This window comes from Nothobranchius furzeri, chromosome 10 (assembly GCF_043380555.1).
Source record: "Nothobranchius furzeri strain GRZ-AD chromosome 10, NfurGRZ-RIMD1, whole genome shotgun sequence".
Classification (NCBI taxonomy): domain Eukaryota; kingdom Metazoa; phylum Chordata; class Actinopteri; order Cyprinodontiformes; family Nothobranchiidae; genus Nothobranchius; species Nothobranchius furzeri.
In genome coordinates this window covers 27,579,701-27,606,673 of record NC_091750.1, presented here as the reverse complement: position 1 = coordinate 27,606,673, position 26,973 = coordinate 27,579,701, and the positions used below count along the sequence as shown (strand labels likewise).

General features: G+C 45.4%; 1 protein-coding gene across 3 annotated transcripts in view; it reads right to left on the bottom strand.

Moving 5' to 3' along the window:
* slc23a1 (solute carrier family 23 member 1) overlaps positions 1 to 26,973 on the bottom strand; it is a 144,105-nt gene that overhangs the window by 92,933 nt on the left and 24,199 nt on the right. For all 3 annotated transcript variants that reach the window (XM_070555457.1, XM_070555456.1, XM_054731018.2), the window contains exons 2-3: positions 11,782 to 11,949; positions 3,576 to 3,733 (exon numbers count right to left, since the gene is read on the bottom strand). In XM_070555457.1, the coding sequence (XP_070411558.1) occupies positions 3,576 to 3,733; positions 11,782 to 11,841 (218 nt within the window). In that variant the 5' untranslated portion in view covers positions 11,842 to 11,949. The remainder of the gene's footprint in view (positions 1 to 3,575; positions 3,734 to 11,781; positions 11,950 to 26,973) is intronic.

Here is a 26,973-nt window from a genome sequence, read left to right as displayed (position 1 = left end):
TCACACCCCATGACTGCAGACTGACAGTGAGAGGCACACAACAACCAATAACTAAGAACAATACCCCCCCCCCCCCAAACAAACATGCACAAACACCACAAATAGAACAAGGTGCATGTAAACATGAGTACCCACAGTTCACCTCACCCACTGCAGCTCCTGCATAGAGCTCCGGGAGTTGACGTCACTTCTCCCGGCATGCAACAGTTCAAATTGAAACGGCACCATCTTGGCAGGTAGAAGCCGGCAGCTGGACTATTTGTTATTGTCAGAAAACTCAATCAGACAGGAAATATGGTAGATTCCTGTTGTGCCCCAGGATGCCAGAACAGACGCGGACGAGATAAGGGAAGAGCCATCTGCAGGACTCCCCAAGATCCGGAATGCCGCAAACGTTGGATCATTGTAATAAAACGCACTAGTGACCGGGCTAAAATGAAACTGTGGGATCCCGAGAGTAAAGGTTTTCGCTTACGCAGCGACTACTTCATATCAGGTATTTAAACCAACGTTTCCTCAACTGTGTATGGTATTTATTTTAAATGCTTTTATTACGATTCTTAGTGGGCTTCCTAAACTTATTTTGGCGTGGCTTTTTCTGTCTTATTACTCATAGCAGCAAGTAAACATCACGTAAAACGATGCCTCGTGAGTTCTGCGTGCTGCCGTTTACGTGTTTTATGATCACAGCAATTAACCGGCTAAGCTGTGTTTAATTTTTAAGCAATGGTTGATCATTTGTCAGATCACACATAAAAAGCACTTTGGATTGCAATTATCTGTCTCACCGAGACAGATCTCAGACAGATCCTGAGACGCTCCTGCCTGACATTTTTATTTTATTCACGGAAAAAAATCAGACTAGTGATTTCTCTTGGCGTTCAGTTTATACATTCAAACAGCACAGCACTCTATTTAAACTTCTTACATGCAAGTCTATGTTATTTGTGTTTTTATTTCATTAGTTTTATAAGTTATAAATGTCAGGGCATCTCAAATCCGGTAAGAAGCCCGCTCTGACAGCTTCTGGCATTTTTAAAAAGTATCCCAGGGGCATGGTAAGGGTCGGACATTTTTTGTCTATTTAATTTCTTACTATATAAAACGATTTCTTCAGTTTTAAAGTGTGAAGCAAACTCAGATGGAGTAAAATCCAAGCCGATCCCGTTCATTTTGTTTACCTTTGTTGCCTGCCAACATGGCATCTACTCTCTGAGAGTCGCGTGACGTCCGGAGCTCTATAGGGCAGTGCCATTACAATCGGTAGATGAAGAGCAAAGCCATTAAAGTGTTTTGGTAGAGCTTCTGTCTTTGCAGCCAGTTGGTCACTACCATCATATGTTTGTGTATTAATATAAATTTAAAAGTGTTTATGGTTTCTACCAGTCCAACTTTTAGAATAAAGGGATAGTCTCAGAATTAACTGCAGGTATTATAGCCTCAGTGGGAGTTCAGACTTAGCTTTTCAGTTCAGTTCAGTTCAGTCCAGTTCATTTTTATTTCAAACATTTCACACATGTATCATTACAAAATATAATTCCATTATTTGACCGAAAAGGAGGAGGCTGAAGAATTCACTTATTTGTCCCTACCCCCAAGTTTTACCTCTTATTCATTTAATTTTCTTTCAGTCTTAAATTAAACAAACAACATATGAAAAAAAAATTAAAACAAACAACAACAAAAAAACAACAACATATGGAAAACAGAGAATGTGTAAATTTGCAGATTCACCAGTTATGGAGAAAAAAGAAAAACCAAACAAACCAAAAAACACAGAAAAAGAAGCACAACAGCATAACCAGCCACATTTACCATCCTGGGTTGACCCTGTTTTCTTCATTCTTATACTTATTTAAAATTAGGTTTTTATATTTTACTTTAAACTGGTTTACTGTTGTTTTTACTTTCTTTCATCTCTTCTGTTAGACTGTTCCATAATTTAACTCCTGCATTTGCGATCGACATAGTTTTCAAAGTTCTTCTAGCACTTTGTATTTTTAAATTCCATTTCCCTCTTAAGTTATACCCACCTTCTCTTTCTGAACAATAAACAGATTTCTTTTGGAAGCAATTTATTTTTTACTTTATACATTATTTGCGCTGTTTTGAGCTTCGCCAAGTCTTGGAATTTAATGGCTTGCATTTCGACAAAGAGTGCATTTGTATGGTCCCTGTACCCCACATTATTTATTATTCTAATGGCCTTTTCCTGTATTATAGTTATCGTCTGTATGTTACTTTTGTATGTGTTTCCCCAGACCTCTACACAGTAACTCATACATGGCAGTAGTAAAGCACAGTATATGTGCAGGGCTTTCTGATTCATCATATTCTTTGCTTTCCCCAGGATGGCAACGACCCGTGCCAATTTCCCCCGAACATAAGTAATGTGTGGCTTCCAACAGAGCTTATGGTCAATGATCACACCAAGAAATTTCATTTCATTTACTCTTTCTAAATATACATTATCCACACAAATTTCTATTTTGATGTTTTTCTTTTGATTACCAAATAACACAAATCTGGTTTTATCTATATTCAATGATAATTTATTTATATCAAACCACTTTTTTAATATCGTTAATTCCTGTGTGATCAACTCCAAGACCTGTGGCAATTCCTCCCCTGAACACAATATATTTGTGTCATCTACAAATATTACAAACTTTAAAATTTTTGATACTCTGCAGATATCATTTAAGTACATAATAAACTATTTTGTCCCAGTACTGAACCTTGAGGTACTCCCCCTGAGGTGCCAGATGATGAACCAGAATCTCCTCAAAGACGTCATGCTTCATGGTTGTACCAAATTCCTCTAACAACCTAATTTCTACCTCTGTGACCAACAGAGCCACATTTTGCTTGGACTGCTAGTACCTATTAGCTGCCTCTGAAGTTCCACAGTTCGAAGAACCCAAAAGGACTCTTTCTTCAGCTTGACAGCATCCCTAACCGCTGGTGTCCACCAGCGGGTTTGAGGGTTGCCACCACGACAAGCACCGACCAACCTGTGGCCGCAGCTTTAGTTGGCCACCTTAAAAATGGAGGCTTGAAACATGGCCCACTCAGACTAAATGTCCCCCGCCTCCCCTGCAATGCTTTAAAAGTTCTGTCGGAGGTGAGAAATGAAGTTCCTTCTGACAGGATACTCTGCCAGACATACCCAACAGATCCTCATAAAACATTTAGGGCTGCCAGGTGTTTTCGTATTTGACTTTTTTTTTTTTACTTCTGTAGTTATTTTTCTGCTACTCTAGCTTTAGTAATCCTGGTTGCATAACCATGTGGGCGGGGGTAGAAAGTGGTTTTTAGCAAGCACCAACTCTGGCCCAGCTATGAGTTGATGCTAGGTCTGAAAACCAAAGAACCAGTGTAAAGACAGGCTCTAATACAACTACTTCTGGAACCAGCTCAATGGAAAGCCCTTATCTGTGACTCACCTGAGGCCTTTGGACTCCTCTCAGTTCCTCACTTTTTATTATTACTATTTATTCAAACTCAACCAATTTCCCCAAGATTATTCTGATTCTTAAACTTCTGCCCATATCAACCTGATCTGACAAACTCACCTGACTCCAAAAGTGGTCTGGATTAAGGTTGTTATTCCTACAGTGGTGAAAATGGTTCCAATCAGCTGACTAACGGTATTTTGATCCCGTCTGACACACATGGACTCAGCCAGAAGAAATGGTACTGCAACCGTGCCACTGAAACATGTCAGGTAATGCTGTGGAAGAAAAAGAGAAGGATATGAAGTTTTCCTCTGGAGATAAACATAATCACTTGTCTTTTTAATTTTTTTTTTCTAAAATTGTCAATAGAATAGAATAGAATAAAATAGAATAGAATTCCCCCAGAGTATTTTGGAAGTTCTGTCGGAGGTGGGAATTGGAAGTTCCTTCTAACAAAAGAATTGGCTAGATGTTCCCAGCAGACCCTCACAATATTTTTGAGCCTGCCATGTCTGACCGGCATCCTCCATACCATCGGAGACAACTCACCACCAGGTAGTGGTCAGTTGAGAGCTCTGCCCCTCTCTTCACCCGAGTGTCCAAGACATGTGGCCACAGATCAGATGAAACAATGACAAAGTGGATCATCAAGCTGTGGCCTAAGGTATCCTGGTGCCAAAAGCACACATGGACATCTTTATGTCTGACTGTGGTGTTCATGGATTAACACCACATTCACACCACTGCCCCCCCCCCCCCCCCCCCCCAAATGTCCTGTCTGGCTGTGAAGCAAACAGAATTGATGTCTGAATGAGCATCAAAGCGTCTGCTTTTAATGTCACGCCTGATACTTAAAACTTTATTGTTATTGTTTTTTGAATGCTTTGTAATTCTGACCGGACACGGAGACAGAGGTGAAAGACAAAGGAAGAGACAAAAGGAAGGGGGGTTCCACAAAGATAAACAATCAGTGATGAACAAGAGTCTGCTTCTAAACCTGCAGAAAGAGAAAAACAACACACAACAATACAACAAGAGCAAAATATCACTGTGTCAACCTGATGAGGAAATATAAAATCAGTATTGTTTTACTGAACAATCATGATAATAAATCACAGTGCATTTAGTGCCAACCACAGCCTTAAGACATGTGTTGAACGTGCCCAAGTCCATACTTATGAGAGTACCATGTGAGCACCTGTGTGCGTACACGCGCTTGTTTATGTAAGGTTTCTCTATAGGAGCAATCAATAGAGAGTGTGAGGGGCCACAGATTTCCCCCCCAAAGATGTGTAGCAGATGAAGGGAGCTCCAAGTCCCAGAGATCCAGGAGTTGCCCCAGAGCACAGGGACCCCAGAAAGACTGTAACCAGAAAAGCCCCCGCCCCCCCTCAAGAGGTGCAGAGGATTGCACCGGGGGGCCACAACCAGCAGCCAGCAGAGCCCAGGGAGATATCAGCGGCAAGCTCACAGGCCCGCCCGCAGCCTCCCACCCCCTAGCCGGCCGAGCCCGGAACCCAGCGACCCGGGACCCAGGGGCGACCACCCCCACCGGGGACCCAGCAGAGCCCAGGGACTCAGACCCCACCAGGCAGCCACCGGGATTTATCAGGCAGACGCCAAAAATCTTAAACCCCCTGACCCGGGAGCCGCAAACACTCAGGCAGACCAAGGCGCCACACTCCACACCAGGTGTGGCAGGGGGAGGGTAGGCGAAGATGTGTGGCATCAAAAAGTCCCAGGAGAGGGGAGGAGTCAAAAGCCCCACCTGACATGTACAGTCATACACAAACACAGTCGCACACTCCCTCCCACACCACTCCCACAATGGTCTTAATCTCGTCTCAGATTAAGACCAGTCGGGCCATTCCTCTCAACCACATCTCTCTGTCATTGCTAGCATGAGCATTGAAGTTCCGCAGTAGAACGAGGGAGACACTAGAAGGAGCGCTCTCCAGCACCCACTCCAAGGAATCCAAAAAGTGTGGGTAGTCTGAGCTGCAGTTTGGTGCATAAGCACAAACCACAGCCAGGAACCAGTTCTCTCTCATTTATGAAATAAAAAAATAAAATCCAGGCTGGATTACTCTAGGATCTACATGGCTGCTGTGGAGCATCTTTAGCTGATGCAAAAAGCTGCAGCTTGGTTTCTGATAGGGACATGCAGGACTGAGCATACCATACCAATCCTGGCCATTTACACTATTTTTTTATTTGTTTTTAAAGTGTTATCTACTTAATCCCACTTTAATGAAATGCCATCTAACCCCTGAAGTGGCAGCTGGTTTTCTGGAAGTTCTTGAAAAGGTCCCTCTTAATAATTTGTCTGCCTCCTGTGATTTTATGGTCAATGATTTTAACAGCAGACTTAAAGCTGCTCTTGACTCACTTGCTCCATTCAAAATCAAAACTCTACAGTCTAAACATACATCAGCATGGAGAAATGAAATCCTAAAACAGCTGAAGAGAAACTGCAGGGTGGCAGAAATACGAGCATAATTAATAAGCAGTTATACACAAAACTACTATGATAAATCTTATGATAAAGCAGTTAGAAATTCCAGAAATTATTACTTTTCCAAAATCATCTCAGAACACAAAAATAATCCTAAAATGCTTATCTCTACAATCGGTCATATTTTTTATTGTGACTTTAACTTTCTTCAGAATACCCCCTCAGATGCTCTCTGTGAGGAGTATGCAGCCCACTTCAGAGGGAAGGTAGACACCATCAGATGTAACATTTTATCCTCCAAAAGCAGTATGGTTTGTGATAAATATGAGAGTGTGTGTCTACCTGAGGAAACACTGGACAAGCTGAGAGTCTTGGTAAAGTTTTCTCCTCAGTGAGACCCACCGCTTGTGTCCTAGACCAAATTCCCACAAGGTTTTTTAAACAGTTCTATGATTCTTTTAGAGATGAGATTTTAACCTTGATGAACTGCTCACTTCAGACGGGGTCTTTAAAGGGGCGATGGTGAGACCCCAATTAAAGAAGAGCAATTCAGATTTTAATGATTTAAACAATTTTCGACCGGTATCTAACTTACCATTTCTCAGCAAAACTCTAGAGAAGCTTGTTTTAATCCAACTTAATGATTTTATTGACTCATGCAATGTCCTAGAGAAATTTCAGTCTGGTTTTAGGGTGAACCACAGCATGGAGATGACCCTTCTGAAGATGTTAAATGATTTTAGAGTAAATTATGATGCCAGAAAGGTGATGGTGTTGGTTCTACTGGATCTAAGTGCTTCCTTAGATACAGTAGACCACACTATTCTTTTAACACATTTAAAACAGATCGGCCTCTCTGGTGATGTCCACAGATGGTTCACATCCTACCTAACAGACAGGACGTTAATGGTAAGTTTGGAAACCTGTTCCTCGAGGATCCACATGTGGTGTGCCTCAGGGTTTAGTTTAAGGCCCAGTGCTTTTTAACCTTTATATGCTCCCTCTTGGTGGTGTCATCAGGAGACACGGGGTGAATTTCCACAGCTGCGCTGATGATACACAGTTGTACATCTCCATCTCTCCTGATGACACACAGCCAATGAATGCACTTTTTAACTGTATTTCAGACATCAAATCCTAGATGGCAGAGAACTTTTGCCAGCTCAACCAGAACAAAAGTGAAGTTTTAGTCATCGGTCCTGAGGCCCAGAGAGAGAGAAACTTTTATCAAGACTAAAAATCTATGAATTTTAATCCTTCCTTACAAGTCAATAACCTGGGTGTGATTTTTGACTCTGAGCTGTCTTTTATCCCACACATAAAAAGCATTACTAAAATAGGTTTTGATCATCTAAACTATACTGCCAGAGTCCGCCCCATTCTCTCTCGGGCCAAAACGGAGATGCTGATGCATGCTTTTATCACCAGCAGAGCTGACTACTGTAATGCCCTGCTTTCTAGTCTTCATAAAAAGAGCATTTCAGGCTTACAGCTTTTACAAAACTCTGCAGCACGTGTCCTGATGAAGACCAGGAGGCGGGAGCACACTACACCAGTTTTAGAATCGCTGCATTGGCTCCCCGTATGTTTCAGGACCCATTTTAAGGTTCTCTTAATTGTTTTCAAGTGTCTTAATGGTCTTGGGCCTTCGTATCTTTCGGAACTGCCTTTACTTTATGAACCCTCGTGGCCTCTGCGCTCCTCTGGCAGCTGTCTCCTTGTGATTCCAAAAGTCAGGACACATACCCATGGTGAGGCATCCTTCCAGTATTATGGCCCTCGTCTCTGGAACAGGCTGCCAGAGGACCTCAGCATCATACAGAATGTTCATGTTTTTAAGAGCTGGCTCAAGACTCACCTTTTTAGCTTAGCTTTTAACTGATATCTGTTTTTAGCTGCTTTTCCTGTTTTATTATTACATTTATTTATTTCATTATTTCTATTTTAGTAGTATTAGACTGCATCAGGGGTGGTGGTCGACTGTGGTGGCCTTTTGCAGTTGCAGACCCTGAAACTGTGGAATGGTTTGCCTCTGCAGGTCAGGCAGGCCTTCTTGCTCCTGCTTTACATTGCCCCAACAAACATGCTTTCATTTTCTGGGCTTTTTTAATGCCCTTTTTAGCATCTCACATGCGTTTTGTTTTGTTTTTTGCATGGTTTACTTAATTTAGTTGTTGGTTTTCTGTATTTTGTATAACCTATTTTGGGCTGTGATACGCTGTTGGTTTTATGTACAGCTCTTTGTGTGACCTTGTTGTTGGTATAGTATTTTCTTTCACAGTTTGAAGGATCTTTCATGGCGGTTAAAACGAAGAGTCGGAGTACCCGGCCGGGAGGGTTACCGGGGTCCCACCCTGGAGCCAGGCCTTGGGTTGGGGCCCGTGAGCGAGCGCCTGGTGGCCAGGCTTTCGCCCATGGGGCCCGGCCGGGCCCAGCCCGAACCGGATCCATGGGCTCGTCCAACTGTGGACCCACCACCCGCAGGAGGAACATGAAGGGTCCGGTGCAATGCGAATCGGGTGGCAGACCAAGGCGGGAGCCTTGGCGGTCCAATCCCCGGACAAGAAAACTAGTCTTTGGGTCATGGAACGTCACCTCGCTGGCGGGGAAGGAGCCGGAGCTTGTGGCAGAGGTTGAGCGGTACCGGCTAGATATAGTCGGACTCACCTCGACACATTGCATTGGCTCTGGAACCCGAGACCTGGAGAGGGGTTGGACACTCTACTTTGCTGGAGTTGCTCCGGGTGAGAGGCGGAAGGCTGGGGTTGGCTTTTTGTTAGCCCCGAGACTCTCTGCCTGTGTGTTGGGGTTTACCCCGGGGGACAAGAGGGTAGCTTCCTTGCGCCTTCGGGTCGGGGAACGGGTCCTGACTGTTGTTTGTGCTTATGGGCCAAATATCAGTTCAGAGTACCCACCCTTTTTGGAGTCCCTGGGATGAGTGCTAGATAGTGCTCCATCAGGGGACTCCATTGTCCTGCTGGGGGACTTCAATGCTCAAGTGGGCAATGACAGCTTGACCTGGAGGGGTGTGATTGGGAGGAACGGCCCACCTAATCTGAACTCGAGCGGTGTTTTGTTATTGGACTTCTGTGCAAGCCGCAGTTTGGCCATAACGAACACCATGTTCGAACATAAGGATGCCCACCGGTACACTTGATACCAGGGCAGCCTAGGTCACAGGTCGATGATAGATTTTGTAGTCGTATCATCTGACCTGCGGCCGTATGTTTTGGACACCCGAGTGAAGAGAGGGGCGGAGCTGTCAACTGATCACCACCTGGTGGTGAGTTGGATCAGATGGCAAGGGAAAATGCCGCGTAGACCTGGCAGACCCAAACGCATAGTGAGGGTCTACTGGGAACGCCTGGCAGAAGAACCTGTCAAGACGGTCTTCAACTCCCACCTCCGGCAGAGCTTTGACCACGTCCCGAGAGCAGTGGGGGACATTGAGTCCGAGTGGGCCTTGTTCCACTCTGCGATTGTTGAGGCGGCTGTTGCTAGCTGTGGTCGTAAGGTGGCCGGTGCCAGTCGTGGTGGCAACCCCCGTACCCGCTGGTGGACACCAGAGGTTCGGGGAGCCGTCAGGCTGAAGAAGGAGGCCTACAGGGCGTGGCTGGTCTGTGGGTCTCCGGAGGCAGCAGACAGGTACCGGATAGCCAAGCGGGGTGCAGCAGTGGCAGTTGCCGAGGCAAAATCTCGGGCGTGGGAGGAGTTTGGTGAGGCCATGGAGAAAGACTATCAATCGGCTCCAAAGAGGTTCTGGCAAACTGTCCGGCGCCTCAGGAGAGGAAGGCAGCAACTCGCTCACACTGTTTACAGTGGGGATGGGGAGCTGCTGACGTCAACTGAGGCTATAGTCGGACGGTGGAAGGAATACTTTGAGGAGCTCCTCAATCCCACCAATGCGCATTCCGAGGAGGAACCAGAGCTGGGAGGCCTGGGGATGGACTGTCCGATCTCGGGGGCAGAAGTTGCTGAGGTAGTCAAACAACTACACAGCGGCGGAGCCCCGGGGGCGGATGAGGTTCGTCCTGGGTATCTCAAGGCTATGGATGTTGTAGGGCTGTCATGGTTGACACGTCTCTACAACATTGCGTGGTCATCGGGGGCAGTTCCTAGGGAGTGGCAGACCGGGGTGGTCGTCCCCATCTTTAAGAAGGGTGACCTGAGGGTGTGTTCCAACTATAGGGGGATCACACTCCTCAGCCTCCCTGGAAAGGTCTACTCCAAGGTACTGGAGAGGAGGGTCCGATCGATAGTTGAATCTCAGATAGAGGAGGAGCAATGTGGTTTTCGTCCTGGCCGTGGAACTGTGGACCAGCTCTATACCCTTGCAAGGGTGATGGAGGGGGCATGGGAGTTTGCCCAACCAATCCACATGTGCTTTGTGGATTTGGAGAAGGCTTATGACCGTGTCCCCAGGGGCACCCTGTGGGGGACGCTCCAGGAGTATGGGGTGGGTGGCTTTCTGTTAAGGGCCATTCAGTCCCTTTACCAGAGGAGCGTGAGTTTGGTCCGCATAGCCGGTAGTAAGTCGGACCTGTTCCCAGTGAGGGATGGACTCCGCCAGGGCTGCCCTTTGTCACCGGTTCTGTTCATCACTTTTATGGACAGAATTTCTAGACGCAGCCGTGGTGTTGAGTGTGTCGAGTTTGGTGGCAGGAGAATCTCGTCTCTGCTTTTTGCGGATGATGTGGTCCTCCTAGCTTCATCCAGCTCTGACCTTCAGCTCTTGCTGGGTAGGTTCGTGGCCGAATGTGAAGCGGCTGGGATGAGGATCAGCACCTCCAAATCTGAGACCATGGTTCTCGACCGGAAAAGGGTGGCTTGCCACCTCCGGGTCGGGGGAGAGGTCCTACCTCAAGTGGAGGAGTTTAAGTATCTCGGGGTCTTGTTCACGAGTGAGGGTAGGAGGGATCGGGAGATCGACAGGCGGATTGGTTCGGCGTCTGCAGTGATGCGGACGCTGAGCCGATCTGTCGTGGGGAAGAGGGAGCTGAGCCAGAAAGCCAGGCTCTCGATTTACCGGTCGATCTACGTCCCAATTCTCACCTATGGTCATGAGCTTTGGGTAATGACCGAAAGAACGAGATCGCGGATACAAGCGGCCGAAATGAGTTTCCTCCGTGGGGTGGCCGGGCTCAGCCTTAGAGATAGGGTGAGGAGCTCGGACATTCGGGAGGGACTCGGAGTAGAACCGCTGCTCCTCCGGATCGAAAGGAGCCAGTTGAGGTGGTTTGGGCATCTGGTCAGGATGCCTCCTGGACGCCTCCCCGGGGAGGTGTTTCGGGCATGTCCTGCCGGCAGAAGGCCCCTGGGTCGACCCAGGACACGTTGGAGAGGTTACATCTCCAATCTGGTCCGGGAACGCCTTGGGGTCCTGCCGGAGGAGCTGGTGGACAAGGCCGGGGAGAGGACGGCCTGGAGCTCCCTAGTTGGGATGCTCCCCCCGCGACCCGGACCCGGATAAGCGGAGGAAGACGAGAGACGAGAGTTTGAATAGTGTTTGATGGCCTGTATTTGATATAGCACATTTTAGAGTTCTACAAAGCCCCAGACACAACAACACAATTAGTCATTCACCCATTCACACACCGGTAGTGATGAGGTACAATGAAGCCACAGCTGCCCTGGGGCACATTTAGAGAGGTGAAGCTGCCGTAAACAGGCGTCACTGGACCCTCCAACCACCACGAGCAGGTAAGTCGGGTTAAATGTCTTGCCCAAGGACACAACAACTGCGACAGACAAGGCAAACACCCAAGTCCGAATCAGAAACCAGCCAACCAAGTTACAGTCAATCCTGATCGGCAGAGTTGTGAAAAATATATCCTTCATTATGTACAATAGCAAAAACTCCAATCTTACCTGTAGTCCTAGTAGGATGCACAAGTACCAAGGTGGGACATCTTCAATTGTATAAATCATGTCTGGCTCTACAGGCTCTGATTCATCTGGATGATCTGTTTCTCTGGGACATCCTGTTCCTAAGTTTGTCTTGTCCAGCTTTTGGTTTCTTCCATTTTCCAGGTTACTCTGTTCGGACAGAAAGATAGAGCTGGTGATTCAAAACATGCATGGTAAAGCTGTAGAGCAGTGATTCCCAACTTGTGGACTCTGACCCAAAAGTAGGTCATGGACCCATTTTTAGTGGGTCACGGGCATTAAACAGGGCAAAATGTTATGAAATATGATCATGCATTTGTTTGTGAAGGGGACCTTTTTGTGCAATGGAGTGCAATCTGTTCACAACTCCTCAACAGCAGGTGGTGATACAGTCGGGGAGTGTTAATTACTTTCTGCAATTCTACAACACAAAGTGGGACGTGTCTCTAGTCAGGGTCAGTTACTAAAACAGAGCTCACTGATCGACCATGTCAAAATAAATCATGTAATGTGGCTGCATACTGAAACGAAACATTTGTGTAGGTTAGCCTTCACCATATCTGGTTCAGTATGAGCATGAGTGAGTTTCTTTCCGTTGCCACTCCAGCAGTAAAAACTTTGTTACGATTCATTCAGCTTTACCCATGTTAGTGAACATGGCAGAAATGTTACTTGATTTTCTTTAAAGTAGTTTAGGTATTTAATGAAAGCATATTTAGAAGAAAATATTGTTTTATATACACTTGAATCTCACCCTATCTCTTAGGGAGAGGCCAGCCGCCCTGTGGAGAAAACTAATTTTGGTCGCTTATATTCGCAATCTTGTTCTTTGGTCACTACCTAAAGCTCATGACCATAGGTGAGGGTAGGAACCACTAAATCAAGAGCTTTGGCTTCTGACTCAGCTCTCTCTTCACCACAGCAGATCGGTACAACGCCCGCATCACTGCAGACGCACCACCAATCCACCTGTCGATCTCACGCTCCAGCATTCCCACACTCATGAACGAGATCCCAAGATACTTAAACTCCTCCACTTGAGGCAGGACCTTGTTCCTGAAGTGGAGAAGGCATTCTACCCTTTTCCATCTCAAGAGCGTGGTCTCAGATTTAGAGGAACTGACTCCACATCATCTGCAAAAAGCAGACTCAATCCTCAGGCCACCAAAACGGATCCCGTCAACACCTTAGCTGTGCCTACAAATCCTGTCCATAAAAGTTATAAACAGAATCGGTGACAAGCTTTGTCGTCCGGGAGGGCCTCAGAGTAGACCCGCTTTTCCTCCACATCGAGAGGAGCCAGTTGAGGTGGCTCAGGCATCTAGTTGGGATGCATCCTGGACGCCTCCCTGGTGAGGTTTTCCGGGCACGTCTAACTGAGAGAAAGCCTAAAAGAAGACCCAGGACACTCTGGAGGGACTATGTCTCTCAACCCAAAAAATTACAAAATAACAAAACTCACAAAAATATATACAAAGATTTGATGTTTTAATCATTTAGAACACAGCCTTTTGGCTGATTTTGTTGTGGTAAAACATTTTACTCATTAAAAGGGTTGCCTTATTAGTACTCCAAAGGGTTCAAATTTGAACTTTGACTGCTGTCGAAGATCAACTACTGCCGAGGCAGATGGCTCACCTGATGGCGTGTCATTCATTGTCTAACCCATCTGAACTCAGCCTAGTGTTTACTTATCCTGTTTTTTTAGGGTTGTGCGTGTGTGTGTGTGTGTGTGTGTGTGTGTGTGTGTGTGTGTGTGTCAAATGGGTTGTGGGATGGGGGTGTAACTGTCATAATTGTTTTTATATTTGTGGAGAAGGGATGGGAATATGGGTTGTATGGGGTAATTTTAATCTGTGAAGCACTTTGAGCTGCATTTTATTTTGTATCATCATCATCATCATCATCATCAAACTTTATTCTGGGCCTTTAAGGTCCATAATGGGAAGGATAACACAGTGAACAGTAAAAACAGATAAATTCATAAAGAATAAAGATTAGAGGATTAAAAACAGTTAAAAAATTGCAAGAAAATAAAACACATTAAGAACAATAAAGCAAGTTAATAACAATAACATTACAACCAGTAGCAATATAAACTGACAAGATCAGTCAAACATACAGTCAACAACGCCAGTGATTCCAAAGGTTAGAATAGAATCGAGTCATGCTTCATGTCGTTGTGGACAAGATTGAGATAATACCATTTCCAGAGACCATCAGCCTACACATTAGGGCTGCTCGATTATGGCAAAAATAATAATCACGATTTTTGTGACTGAAATTGAGATCACGATTATTTAGGACGATTTTTCAATTTATGTTGATTTTATTTGTTTTTATTCTGTCATAAAACTGCTCAGGGCACAATCAGGACAAAAATAAATAACAAAGAAGATGATCACTAAAAGAACTCCTGATTCCCAGTATAAAAAGACCAATATACTTATAGCTCATAGTTTATGACCCAAGGGCCGTAGACCTTGGTTTAACTCATGTAAGTCTAACCAGTACAGACCCAAATACCAATATCTTGCAAATACTGACAGCAAGAATTATACAGTGGCATTTATAACAAATAAACGCAAATAAATTGATGTTCATAAAATGTTGCATAACATTTATTTAGTCGTGTCAAGGTGCTGTAGGAGAGTGCACTAGCACCGTGTCCTCAGAGAGATTAGTTATTATTTATCAGCGTGTGGAACTTATTTCTACCTTATTTATAAACTATTGATTTACAAGTCCATCAGTTAATGCAATAATTGTCCCGAACACAGCTGCACCCCCCACCCCCCAACCTGCTCCCACAGCAATCAGGAGCAAGCTGCACGTGTGTTTAGCGCGCCGCACGTGCACATTTGGCTGTTTTTAGTGGCTCAGGAGTCCGCAGGTGCGGTGTGTGTGTCACTCACTCTGGTTAATCCAACAGGAAGCCGGCTCCGAGAGCCGTTTCTGTAGCGACTGACACATCACTACATCATTCCCTTTCCTAATGTCCTGAAGAACGGTCCGGAGCGCAGGCGGAGTGTTTAGCTAACCTGCAGGAAATGTCGACGACAGTTATCCAGAAAGTAGCTAAGGGTTACCAGAGATGTTTCTGAGGTGTTCGCTAGGTACTTTTAAGTTAAAAAGTCAAGAAGGGGGTCTGAGAAGCTGCTAGAAATAGCGTCAAAGTCGCTATGTTGGCAACACTGTGGGAGGAGCGCTTCATTTGCTACTCAGGGCAGCGCAAGCGGGAGGAGCAAATAATCGGCTTGTTTTGTTTTTTATAATCGTTCAAAACTCAGATCGTAATCGTGATTAAAATTCGATTAATTGAGCAGCCCTACTACACATACATCTGTACATTAGATTGAGAAGTGTTGCATTACAAGTGGGAATACCAGCGAATGGCTGGCCCTGCTCCAGCGAGGTACCCTCAGCAGCAGCTTCAACCCATCATTGTAAAGGCAACTGAAGTTTGTAAAGACTTCTTCTCCTGTAATTCCTCCACAGATGTGCAGTGTACATAGGCGTACAAAATGCTTTGAAAAGTGTCAGCTTGACAGGAATGGGACACCTAGAAAATTTCCGAATGAGCATACTATCTTGTACATACTGCAAGCAACACTGTCTATAAATGTCTCTATCATCCAACAGGTCAGCAGAGATGTAGTGCCCCAAATATTTAACTTCATCCCGGACCTGGATAATATTGTCAGATAAGTGGAAATCTGGGAAAATTAGTTTACCATCCTCTTTAGTCCCCACAATCATGATGGTAATTTTCATTGCATTGAATTTTATGTCAAAGTCATGACCATATTGTGAGTAACTCCTTAACAATAGCTGCAGACCAGCACTGCATGGACAACAGATTTCCAGATCATCTGCATACATCAAATGATTCAAAACAACATTCCCAACCTGCTAGCCAGTCCTGCATCCACTCAGCAGCCTGGACAGGTCATCCATGTACACATTAAAAAGACAAGAAGACAAAAGCCTGCCTTGTCATACACCATTACAAACAATAAAAGGAAGGGACACTGAATTCCCCCATTTGACAACCATGGACTGGTGGCCATACCAATATACTAAAATCCTCACCAGATATTTAGGTGCATTCCTGTCGAGCAGTTTTAAAAACAACTTTTCGTGATTAACACGATCAAATGCTTTAGAAGCATCAATGAAACGTGTAGGTAAATATGGTCTTGTTGAGCCTGCTGTACAGATCCAGAATTTCCTTTAATGCAAAAATACACATGTCTGTACCTAAATTCGATTTAAATTCAAATTGATGATCTGATGTAAAAACAAACTCCTCTAGTCTTGTCAAAATAGCCCTCTCCAGGACCAAAGTAATGGCCAAAGCAATGGGCCGGTAGCTATCTTTACTGTTTATTCTGCCAGTTTTTTTCTTTATAATAATCCTTGTTATTCTCTACCTTATCAGTTTCAGGGGGATTACTCTTGACACAATTAAACAAATCCTAATAATGCTTATGCCATAACTGACAAACTTCCTCAGAACCAAAAGCCCCATCAACATTTGATGGTAGGGGTGTCTTACAAGTATTTAGCCTTCTAATTTCTCTCCAAAATTCTGTAGGACTGTGGTTTTGTAGTTAGCTAATGAAGAATTTCTAAGCATATCATCATTCCTTTTGATGTAACGCGAAGCACGTTTCACCTTTGCATTTGTGTATTTTTTACATTCAAAGACTGGGCCCCTTTTTGGTTTCCCTGAGTCAGCCCACTGTCTATATGCCCTTCTGGCTTCTGCATAGAGCTCTTCTACATGATCAGTCCAACCAGGCTTAGCTTTATGCTTACTATTTTTACAAAGTGGCCTATTCGAGGTAATCAGAGTGTCTACAATTGCGTCATAGAGGAGGCACAGCTCTCTACCACGCTGCACATTTCTACAGTTCATATGAAAAGTGCTATACAAATACAGATTGATTGATTGATTGATTGATTGATTGATTGATTGATTGAAATGAAGACAACTGGACTTCTTTGGTTTCTTGAAGACGTTTCGCTTCTCAGCTTTGTCAATTCTGACTGGAATATGGGAAAGTCAAGCTTAGAAGCTGTAGTTGTCTGCTGTTATTTAAAGAGACGAAACGAACCCTAACTTAGTCATCTTCAAAGGTGTGTCCCTTGTCCTTCAGGTGTAGGTGGACTGCAGAGTCTTTACCTTAAGAGGTGGCTCTCCTGTGTTGTGTCATGTGCTTGTCACTGATCCCTGAGCTTACCAAACCAATTCTGAGTTCCAGTAATTAGTTCTAAAGGTTTTGGAATCAATAAAATAACAACAGTGTCCAAATTTATGCATCTGCCTAATTTTGTTTAAACAATTGTTGCACCCTATAAACTTCCGTTAACTTCTCAAATATCACTGATTGTGTGTATTGTAACGTCCAGCAATGGTCAGTTTTCACCTAAAAACTGACCTACGTGCCACCGGTCACCGGCAGAGATAAATTCCATTCTGTAAGGTGGATTTTACATTCTACCTTCCAACAATCAACTAAGTTCTGCAAACCTTGTTGACATTTCAGGAGGAACACAATGTCAGCCTGTGTTCCCAAACAAAGCCTTCTTCTGATAACACCGCAGGATTCCTCATGCCTCTGAATAAAGTGACTATTTTCAGCTCATGTGAGTTAATCAATCAATCAATCATGAAATGGAATGAACAAATGTTATATGAAATGATCAATTATGTTTTGATTAATCTGTACTTAAATTAATAAGGTAGATTAATCTGTGCTTAAATTACTGTGGTTGAAATGAAACATTTTTATATTATGATCAGTAATTTTAGATTTAACAAGTGAATCATTATCTACACTCAGACAAAAGGTTCATTAGAGATAAATTAAAGTTAAGTTAAATGTCATGACACATAGATATTTTCTTAGCCACAAATCAGAACATCCTGTATCTGAAAGAGGCGTGACGTTCCGAGGTTTGCTTGTGAACACCCCTTAACATGGCACATCCCGGTTGGCCAAGAAATCCTAATATGACAATATTTAGAGCTCACTAGAAGGTGAGCCAGTTCTAGAGAAAGCTACGGACAGGCCATCCAGAGCGAACCCTCTTCAACCCAAAGCTTTCAACAAGCTAAAAGCTGCCTACAGCTGACACAGCAAAATGCTTCCTTCAGTGTGTGTTGATGAGGTGTATTCCATGGCTGTGGTGAGCGAGCAGTGCAGAAATTGTCTGGCCTATGCCAGCTGATGCCACCACACCACCCCACTTGCACCCACAGCCCTCGGTGTCGAAGTGCAGTTTAAAATTGGAAGTGGGCACTGGCACTCGAATTGAGGCTGAGAAATCCCCTGTCAACTGCCGTTGAATGTGCTCACTCCCAAGGCCCTAAGTGTGTGTTTGCGTGGAATGTCGTTGGTGGAAGTGTTTAAGGTGCAAATAAAATTGGGGGGCAGGTTGCCTCAGGAATGCGGAAATGGGGTCCATACCCGCACTCCCAAGGTCCTATGTGCATGTTTGTGTGATGATGTGAGAGAGCAGGAGGAGAAAAATATGCGGGGATGGGGAGGAATGGCTCGTTGGGCTTAGCTCGCCAGGGAGCCAGCTCACCCACTGGCCCCAATAGGCACCTCTGTTGTCAAAATGCCACCCAGGGCATGGAGACCCCAGCCCAGCTTGCCAGGGCCCAAAGCCGCAGCACTGCAGAGCCTCACGGAGTACGAGGGCACCAACCCAGCCCCACCCCAGCAGAATATCAATACGCCCATCCCTGCAACTTCCATCTTCCAAGATGGCGGCGCACACGGTTGCAGCGGCTTACGGCTCTCTGGCTCAGTACTCCCTTTTTTTGTTTAGTTTGCTTAGTTTGTATGTCTTTCTTATTTTTTTCTGCACCATCGGCTCTACTTTCAAAGTTTGCTACACCCGCCAGAGCCTCATAGACATTGGTGATCAGCATCAAACATCTGTTTCACTGGACTTCCTTCGCACGCACAACATCCCAGATCATGTGGCGAGACCACCAGGCTTCCCGTGGATTGTTATCGGGACTAAGCGGAGGCGCAGACGGAGGGAAAGGAAGCAAAAGTGGGGCTGCAGGTCCGGCATCATGCTGAGGCTAAAAAACAAACCACACAAGCCACCTCTGCCGAGCCTCTATCTCTCCAACGCTAGATCCCTCGTGCAAAAGACGGACAACATGGAATTACAAGTAGTGGGAATTCGCTATGTTCGTGACTGCTGTGCCTTGATTATTACTGAAACCTGGCTTCATCCGGGAATACCCGATGCTAGCGTTCAGCTAGCAGGCCGCACTCTGCTTCGCTAGGACAGGACAAAGGACTCCGGTAAGAGCAGAGGGGGAGGGCTCTGTATTTACGTGCATGAAAGCTGGTGTAACAAAGGGACAATTATAAACATTCACTGCTCCCCGAACCTCGAGTGCATGTCGGTGAGATGCCGGCCTTTTTTTCTACCGAGAGAGCTAACAGTAGTGATCATCACGGCTGTGTACATTCCACCCGATGCAAACGTAAACACGGCGCTCTCTATCCTGCTGGACACCATTAACGAAAAACAGCGGGCCCACCCAGATGGGGTTCACATTATTGCAGGTGATTTTAACAAGGCCAACATAAAGACTGTACTCCCAAAGTACTATCAGCATGTCAAATGTCCCACCAGAGGAGAAAACACTGAGTATGTTTACATGCAGCCAGTATCCGGGTTATGATCGGGTTAAGGTTGGGATTTGGGTTTCTGAGTTGATCAGAATAACCCGTTTACAAGCATAAATAGAAAGAGTTACCTCTAACTTGCATAACCCGATTTAAATGCGGATGTTGGGGTAGCGTCAGGACGTATGGACTACGTCCAGACGCAATATGCGTCATTTCCGGTTCTTCTTGTTCTGGTATCCGTGAAAACAACAACATGTTTCCCAGTTCGGAAGAGATAGTGGCCGCGTTTGTTTGCGCTTTAGTTTCCTCTTCACTCAAAATGTGGTGCTGTGCAGCGACACGCCATTTTGTCCCCAACTTGTTGTTTACTTCCGGTGTTCTGGCGCATACAAGACGTCTCGCTACTCAAAAGACCAAGATTCTTTGCGAACAGAGCATGCGCAGAACACACGCTTTGATGGGGATATCCCGGTATGCGTTTACACGACCAAACATTCGGGTTAGAAAAGGATTACCCCAGGTGTAGTAACCGGGTTTTTAAAAACCCGGTTATGAGCATATCTGGGTTTTTGGCGGTGTTTACAAGGAACTGCGGAACCGGGTGATTGTGAATATTCGGGTTTTAAAAGGGTTACTGGCTGCATGTAAACGCACTGACTCTAGATCATGTTTACTCCAACATCAAGCATGCATATAGAGCCATACCCCTCCCCCACCTCGGTCAGTCCGACCATCTCTCTCTCCTGCTCTCCCCAGCCTACACCCCCCTCAGGCGCAGTGCCAGGCCCACCACAAGGACTGTTACAACCTGGCCAGAAAATGCTCTCAACAAATTACAAGACTGCTTCACAGAGACAGACTGGGACATATTTGAACACCAGGACCTAGAAACTTTCACAGGATCAGTACTGGATTACATCAAGTTCTGTACTGCAAATGTGACAGTGGACAAAATCATTCAGGTTTTTCCAAATCAAAAACCCTGGATGACCAGCGAGGTCCGCTCACTCCTCAAAGCCTGTGATGCCGCCTTCAGGTCAGGTGACAGAGCTCTGTACAGGGCTGCTCGAGCTGACCTGAAAAGGGGGATTAAAAAAGCCAAGTCAGACCACAAAAGGAATATCGAGTCCCACCTGTCCAACAACAACACACGAGAGGTATGGCAGGGAATGCGAGACATCACCAACCACAGAAGCAGCACTGCAAAAACTGAAAACCTGAGTGTGCAGCTGGCAGAGGAAATAAACAGCTTCTTTGCCCACTTTGAAACACCACAGCAGCAACACTCATCTGCTTCAGCCCTGCTACCATCCTCATCCTCACCTGGTTCTTACACCGCTCCACTCACTGTAACGGAGCACGATGTCAGACGTGTGCTCCTAGCAGTGAACCCCAGGAAGGCGGCCGGTCCAGACGGAGTACCTGGCAAAGTACTAAGAGCATGCACACACCAGCTCAGCCTCATCTTCACCAGACTCTTCAACCTCTCACTGGAACAGGCAGCCATCCCGTCCTGTCTAAAATCAGCCACAATCATCCCAGTACCGAAGAATTCTCCCATCTCCAGCTTAAATGATTACCGCCCTGTGGCCCTCACACCGGTAATCATGAAATGCTTTGAGAGACTACTCCATCAGCACATAAAGGATCACCTCCCCCCCAGAATTCGACCCCCACCGTTCAAATAGATCAACAGAAGACACCATTGCCACAGCCCTCCACGCGGTGCTGTCACCTAGAGCAGCGGCAGAGCTACGTCCAAATGCTCTTTGTGGACTACAGCTCAGCCTTTAATACAATCATCCCGGACATCCTCATCAACAAACTGGTCACTCTTGACCTCCCTCCTCTCACATGTGCCTGGATAAAGGATTTCCTCACAAACCGGCCCCAGACTGTGAGACTCGGCCCTCATCTCTCCTCCACTCGCACGCTGAGCACCGGCTCCCCACAGGGCTGTGTGCTGAGCCCCCTCCTGTATTCTATGTACACCCACGGCTGCAGTCCGACCCACAATAACACTCTCGTCATCAAGTTTGCTGATGACACCACGGTGGTCGGACTCATTTCGAAGGGAGACGAGGCAGAGTACAGAGAGGAAGTCCTGAAGTTGGCAGCTTGGTGTTCAGAAAACAACCTGTCCCTGAACACCAAGAAAACGAAAGAGCTTATTGTCGACTTCAGGAGACACAGCACCAACTTGACCCCCCTCAACATCAATGGGGAGCATGTGGAGAGGGTCCACACCTTCCGGTTCCTTGAGCCCTTTTCAGACTGACATTCTGGAACATTTGTGGACAATTCAATCCGGTTTTTAACCGGAACGGTGTTTTCAGACACACCACTTTTGTACCGGAACTTGTCCTTTCGGCTGCGTTCACACAGCAGGGAAAAGTTCCAGATGTCTGACGGCGGCGGGGGGTGGGGTGGGGGAGAATCAGACTTATGTTAAGAAGAAGAAGAAGAAGAAAATATCATTTCTATAGCGCCTCTCAAGATAAAAATCACGAGGCACTTAAGCATAATTCTGCACACATGAAGACGCAAAGGAGACCTGGATGATGAAGCTCAATGGTTAAAGGAATCACTGAAGCGGTGTGAAGCGCTCCGTCGCGCGTCTAGGCGGTACCGTAAGAGGCGAGCTGCCATGGTTCGCCGCATGCTACAGCAGCGAGCTATCTAGGTGTGCACAGCGTCCCCCGGTCCCCTCCTCCTCCCCCTCCCCCTTGTCTGGAACTTTACCTCACCAGTCTGAAGCAGCCACCCTGTCCGTAACAATTCCGGACCTGTTACCTGGGGCTTCGTCCGGTTAAATTCCGGAACACGTTATCCGGATGTTTGTATTCAGACACAAAGGTCTTACGGACAGAGTACGGAACATTTCCATTTTTCATGGCCTGTCTGAAGGGGGCTTCGGTTTCCTCATCTCTGCTGACATCTCCTGGGCGGAAAACATCTCAGCGGTCATCAAGAAGGCCCACCAGCGGCTGCACTTTCTGAGAGTCCTCAGGAAGTACAAACTGAACACTGAACTGCTGCTGACCTTCTACCGCTCGTCCATTGAGAGCCTGCTAACCTACTGCACGACGGTATGGTACGGCAGCTGCACCAAGGCGGACAGAGTGAGGCTTCAGAGTGTGGTCAAGACAGCACAGAAGATCATCGGCTATCCTCTCCCCTCCATGATGGACATTTATTCCTCCCGCTGTCTCAGTAGGGCAGCAAACATCATCAAGGACAGCTCCCACCCTGGCTTCAACATGTTCAGACTGCTTCCCTCAGGGAAGCGCTACAGGTGCATTAATACAAAAACCCACAGACTCAAAAACAGTTTCTTCCCCAAAGCAATAACCACCCTGAACTCACACATGCGCCGATAACACAGCCCCCCACTTCCCACTTCCTCCATTGACCACCATTATCTGTTGATACCAAATTCCACGTGCAATAATTATAACACTTACTGTCCATATGTATACAGCGCTGCAGAAGTGTCCCCCCCCCCCCCCCCCCCCCCCCGTATGTTTGTGTTACACTGAGTAGGAGATGCTCTGTATCTCACTTTACTTTGAATAGTGACAATAAAGGCATTCTATTCTTCTATTCTATTCTATATAATATATAGAACATCCAGGTAAGGTTGGGTCTTCCCCCTCCTGGACCTCCCCCTCCCCTATGATGGGACAGCAGAGGAGCCGAGGTCTACCCGAGGCCCCTGAACCCGGGCCAGGCACTGCTGCATGTTCCTGCCTTCTTCCCGGCAGCATACATGTCAGGATCCAACCCCCAAGGCCCTGCCCAGATCCCACACAGGGCCGGCCACCCCACACCCTGTGCCCCCAGGCCCCCACCCAGACCCGCCCAGGGGCAATGCAGCTGCCAGGTAGCGACCCATGGCCGCCGCCAAGACCTCCAAGGGGCCCCACTCACAACCGCCAGTAGTCCACCCCCCGAGGCATCCCAAGCACCTCCAGAGGGGGGCAACAGCCCCCCCAGTCCCAGACACCCCCAGTGAACCCACCTCCAGGGAACATCTGGATACTCCAAACTCAGACCCTCCACCCCCTCACCCACATCATCCCGCAGGACAATATCAATGGTATCATCGCTATGTGATGGAACCGATCAAAGGAGCCCATAGAGATATATTTGAAGTGGAAGCAGAGGCTATATCAAGTGTAATATAACCTAACAAAAGATTTCTATACTGGTTAATACAGAGAGTATCTCTATTTTTCCAATTCAAGAGGATAGCTTTCTTAGCGATGCATATGGCAGTCAGAACCACGTGAACCAAAGATGTTTCAATCGGGACATCGTCCAGGTTTCCCAGTAAACAAAGAGAGGGGGTGGTTGGGATATGACATTTCAGAGACTTTGACAGATCCTCACATACTCTACCCCAAAATTCCTGGACAGGTGGACAGGACCACAGTGCATGAATGTAATTGTCAGGAATGTTGTTTGTGCAGTGTGTACAGGTGTCAGACGACACAAACCCCATCTTGAACATCCGATGACCTGTATAGTGTACTCTGTGTAGAATTGTGTACTGAATTAATTGTAAATTGGGGTGTCTGATCATTTTAAAAGTTTTAAAACAAGTTTGGGACCAGAAGTTCTGGCCAAAGCTGACTGATAGATCCACCTCCCGTTTTTCAATAGGGATTGCTATTCTATCGTCTATTTTGGACAGTGTCTTATATACTTTAGACAGTAGTTTGAGGGGTTTGAGATTATAGAAGTCAAATACCCTTGATGGAGTTTGTATTTCTATTTTATTGAACTTAAATTTTTGTTTGAATACAGATTTAATTTGGTGATATTCTAAAAAGCTATTCTTATCTATTCCAAACTGGGAGGCTATTCTATTAACCCTTTGATGCATAATGGTCACTACAGTGGACAGGTATTCAAAATTGTTATTTATTTAATTTTGCTAGTAAGCACAGCTGTTGAAGACTTTATTGCATTTGAGCCCCTCCATTTGGACTTCAGTAAGCCAAGCCGACATATTTCATGTTCAGAATGCACGCTGTCCACTGAGGTGGACATGTAATAAACTATGTGAAAATTAAATGTTACAAAAAATATGTAAATATGAAATTTGTTTCATTCCCACCTAAAGATGAATGAAAAAAATAGTTTAAAAAATCATGGTTGAAGATTTCATAATTCATGCATCAAAGGGTTAAATGGGATGAAGTCCAATCCTTCATATATGTGTTCAAGGTATAGGATTCCTTTGTTTTTCCAGTCCGGAAGGTTCATCATTTTGTTATTTAGCAAAATATCAGGATTATTCCAGATAGGTGTGCGTCTGCATGGTACTAGTGAAGACTCTGTCATTTTAAGATACTCCCACCATGCAGTCAGAGAGGTGCTGATACTAATACTTTTGAAGCCTTCATGTTTTCTTATGCTTGAGCTTATAAATGTGTAGCGTGGATAATCTACATACTAGGATATAACGCTGTTTGCTATCAGCTTTGTTAGAGCCTGAGAATGATCAAGCAAATTAGCATATGAAGCTTACTGGATATCATGTATAAATATCCAGGATGCTTATATATTCGATACAAGTTCATACACCAACCTGCTTGGTCTATATTTAATCCAAAGATTAATGTTTGATTTAAGATAATTAAATTTAATAGCAAACATTTATTTTTTTGAATCAGAAGTTAGGAATCTTTGCTTATTCAATAACCAAGAATATTTATACCATTCATTTCAAAGATGAGGCAGAGTTTAAAACTTAAGAATTTATTACTAACAATTTTAAACTTGACAATTTGAAACGACAATTAAAAATGACATTTCATGGATGACAATTTACCAGCTTTGATATTAAACTTGGTATCAAAAGCTTCACCTGTGTCTGGATGGAAAGCTTAAATGAAATGAGAGCTTGGATGCGTGAATGGATTCTCAGAAGGTTTCTTTCAGTGAGAGGAACTCGTTCTGGGTGAATGCTTGTTTTGCAGCTAACTCAGTCGTTACTTAGAGAGAACAGCATCAGACACAATCTGTGTGGTACCTCACCCATTCAGACGACCCTTGTGTGGATCTGGAGGTCAAGGGAGGATGTTGTCAGCCTCAGGGTACCTGGTCCGGTAGCGAAGACTCGAGTAGAACCGACTCTCTGGTCCAAAGATGTCGCAGGGTACACAGTGTTGAGCGTCTGGCTTAACTCTGAAGGAGTTTTGCGTCAGCTGGTTACAGTTGCGTTTATTGAAGCTATTCTATCGGTGTGACAGAACAGCAGGTGGAGGTTCAGGGCGGCCGTCCCTTATCCTCAGGATGACTCTCGTGGCCACGAGAGCATCGGTGGTGGGTTTAAGAACTGAACTTACAGCTGCGGAAGATTTAGTTGTAACAAAACCACAGAACACGCCCTCTCAGAGCAAGAAAGCTTTGGTTATGGGGAAAAACATGTGAGAGCAGTTTAACTTTTACCCTGGATAAGCCCTCTGCGTCGGATGGATAAAGTGGAGGATGACCTTCTGGTTTACTGAACCACAGAACCGATTATCACAATAATCATTATTATACCCAAAGCATAATAATTCATTTCAGTAATTAAAATACATTTACTGAACCAAGAGATTATTTATGATGATTGTAATAACAGTAATAAAGTCAAAAGTTTATTGAAATTATTAATTAAAATTATTATTGTGAAACTTGAAGTGTCCTTCCCTCTGGGACGGAAAAGCAGCGATAAAGATGATATTCAGCAGACATCATGGCTCCTGGATTAATCTGTGGAACCAAAAGTTACAGTCTGACCCAGCTTGACCCAGCTGGGAAAATGTGACCTTTGTCACAAATTAGAGGCCATTCATGACGCTACAAATAATAATAATTATTATTATGATAATCAGTAATGTGTGTTCAGTAAACCAGAAGTCATCTTGCACGTTAACCACCTCATGCAGAGGGTGAATCCAGGGTAAAGTTTAACCACCTCACATGTCTTTACTTCATGACAACAAGCTTTCTGACGCTGAGAGGGCGTGTTCTGAGGTTTTGTTAAAACCAAATCTCAGCAGCTGTAAGTTCAGTTCTTGAACCTTACCAGGAGACGAGGGACGGCCGCCCAAGTCTCTACTAAGCATTCAGTCACGCTGATAGACTTGCTTCGAATAAACGCACCTGTAACCAGCTGACGCAAAAACTCCTTCAGAGTTAAGCCAGACGCTCGACACCGTGTACCCTGCGACATCTCTGGACCAGAGAGTCGGTTCCACTCGGGTCTTCTCTACCGGACCGAGTACCCTGAGGCTGACAACGTCCTCCTTTGACCTCCGGATCCACACAGAGGGTCGTCTGCTGGGTGAGGTAGCACACAGATGGTGTCTGATGCTGTTCTCTCTAGAAACAACTGAGTTAGCTGCAAAACAACGTTTTCCATCCAGAACGCGCTTCTCTCTGTGAAAGAAACCTTCTGAGATTCATTCACGCATTTCAAACCTCGCATTCCACCTTAGTTTTCCATCCAGAC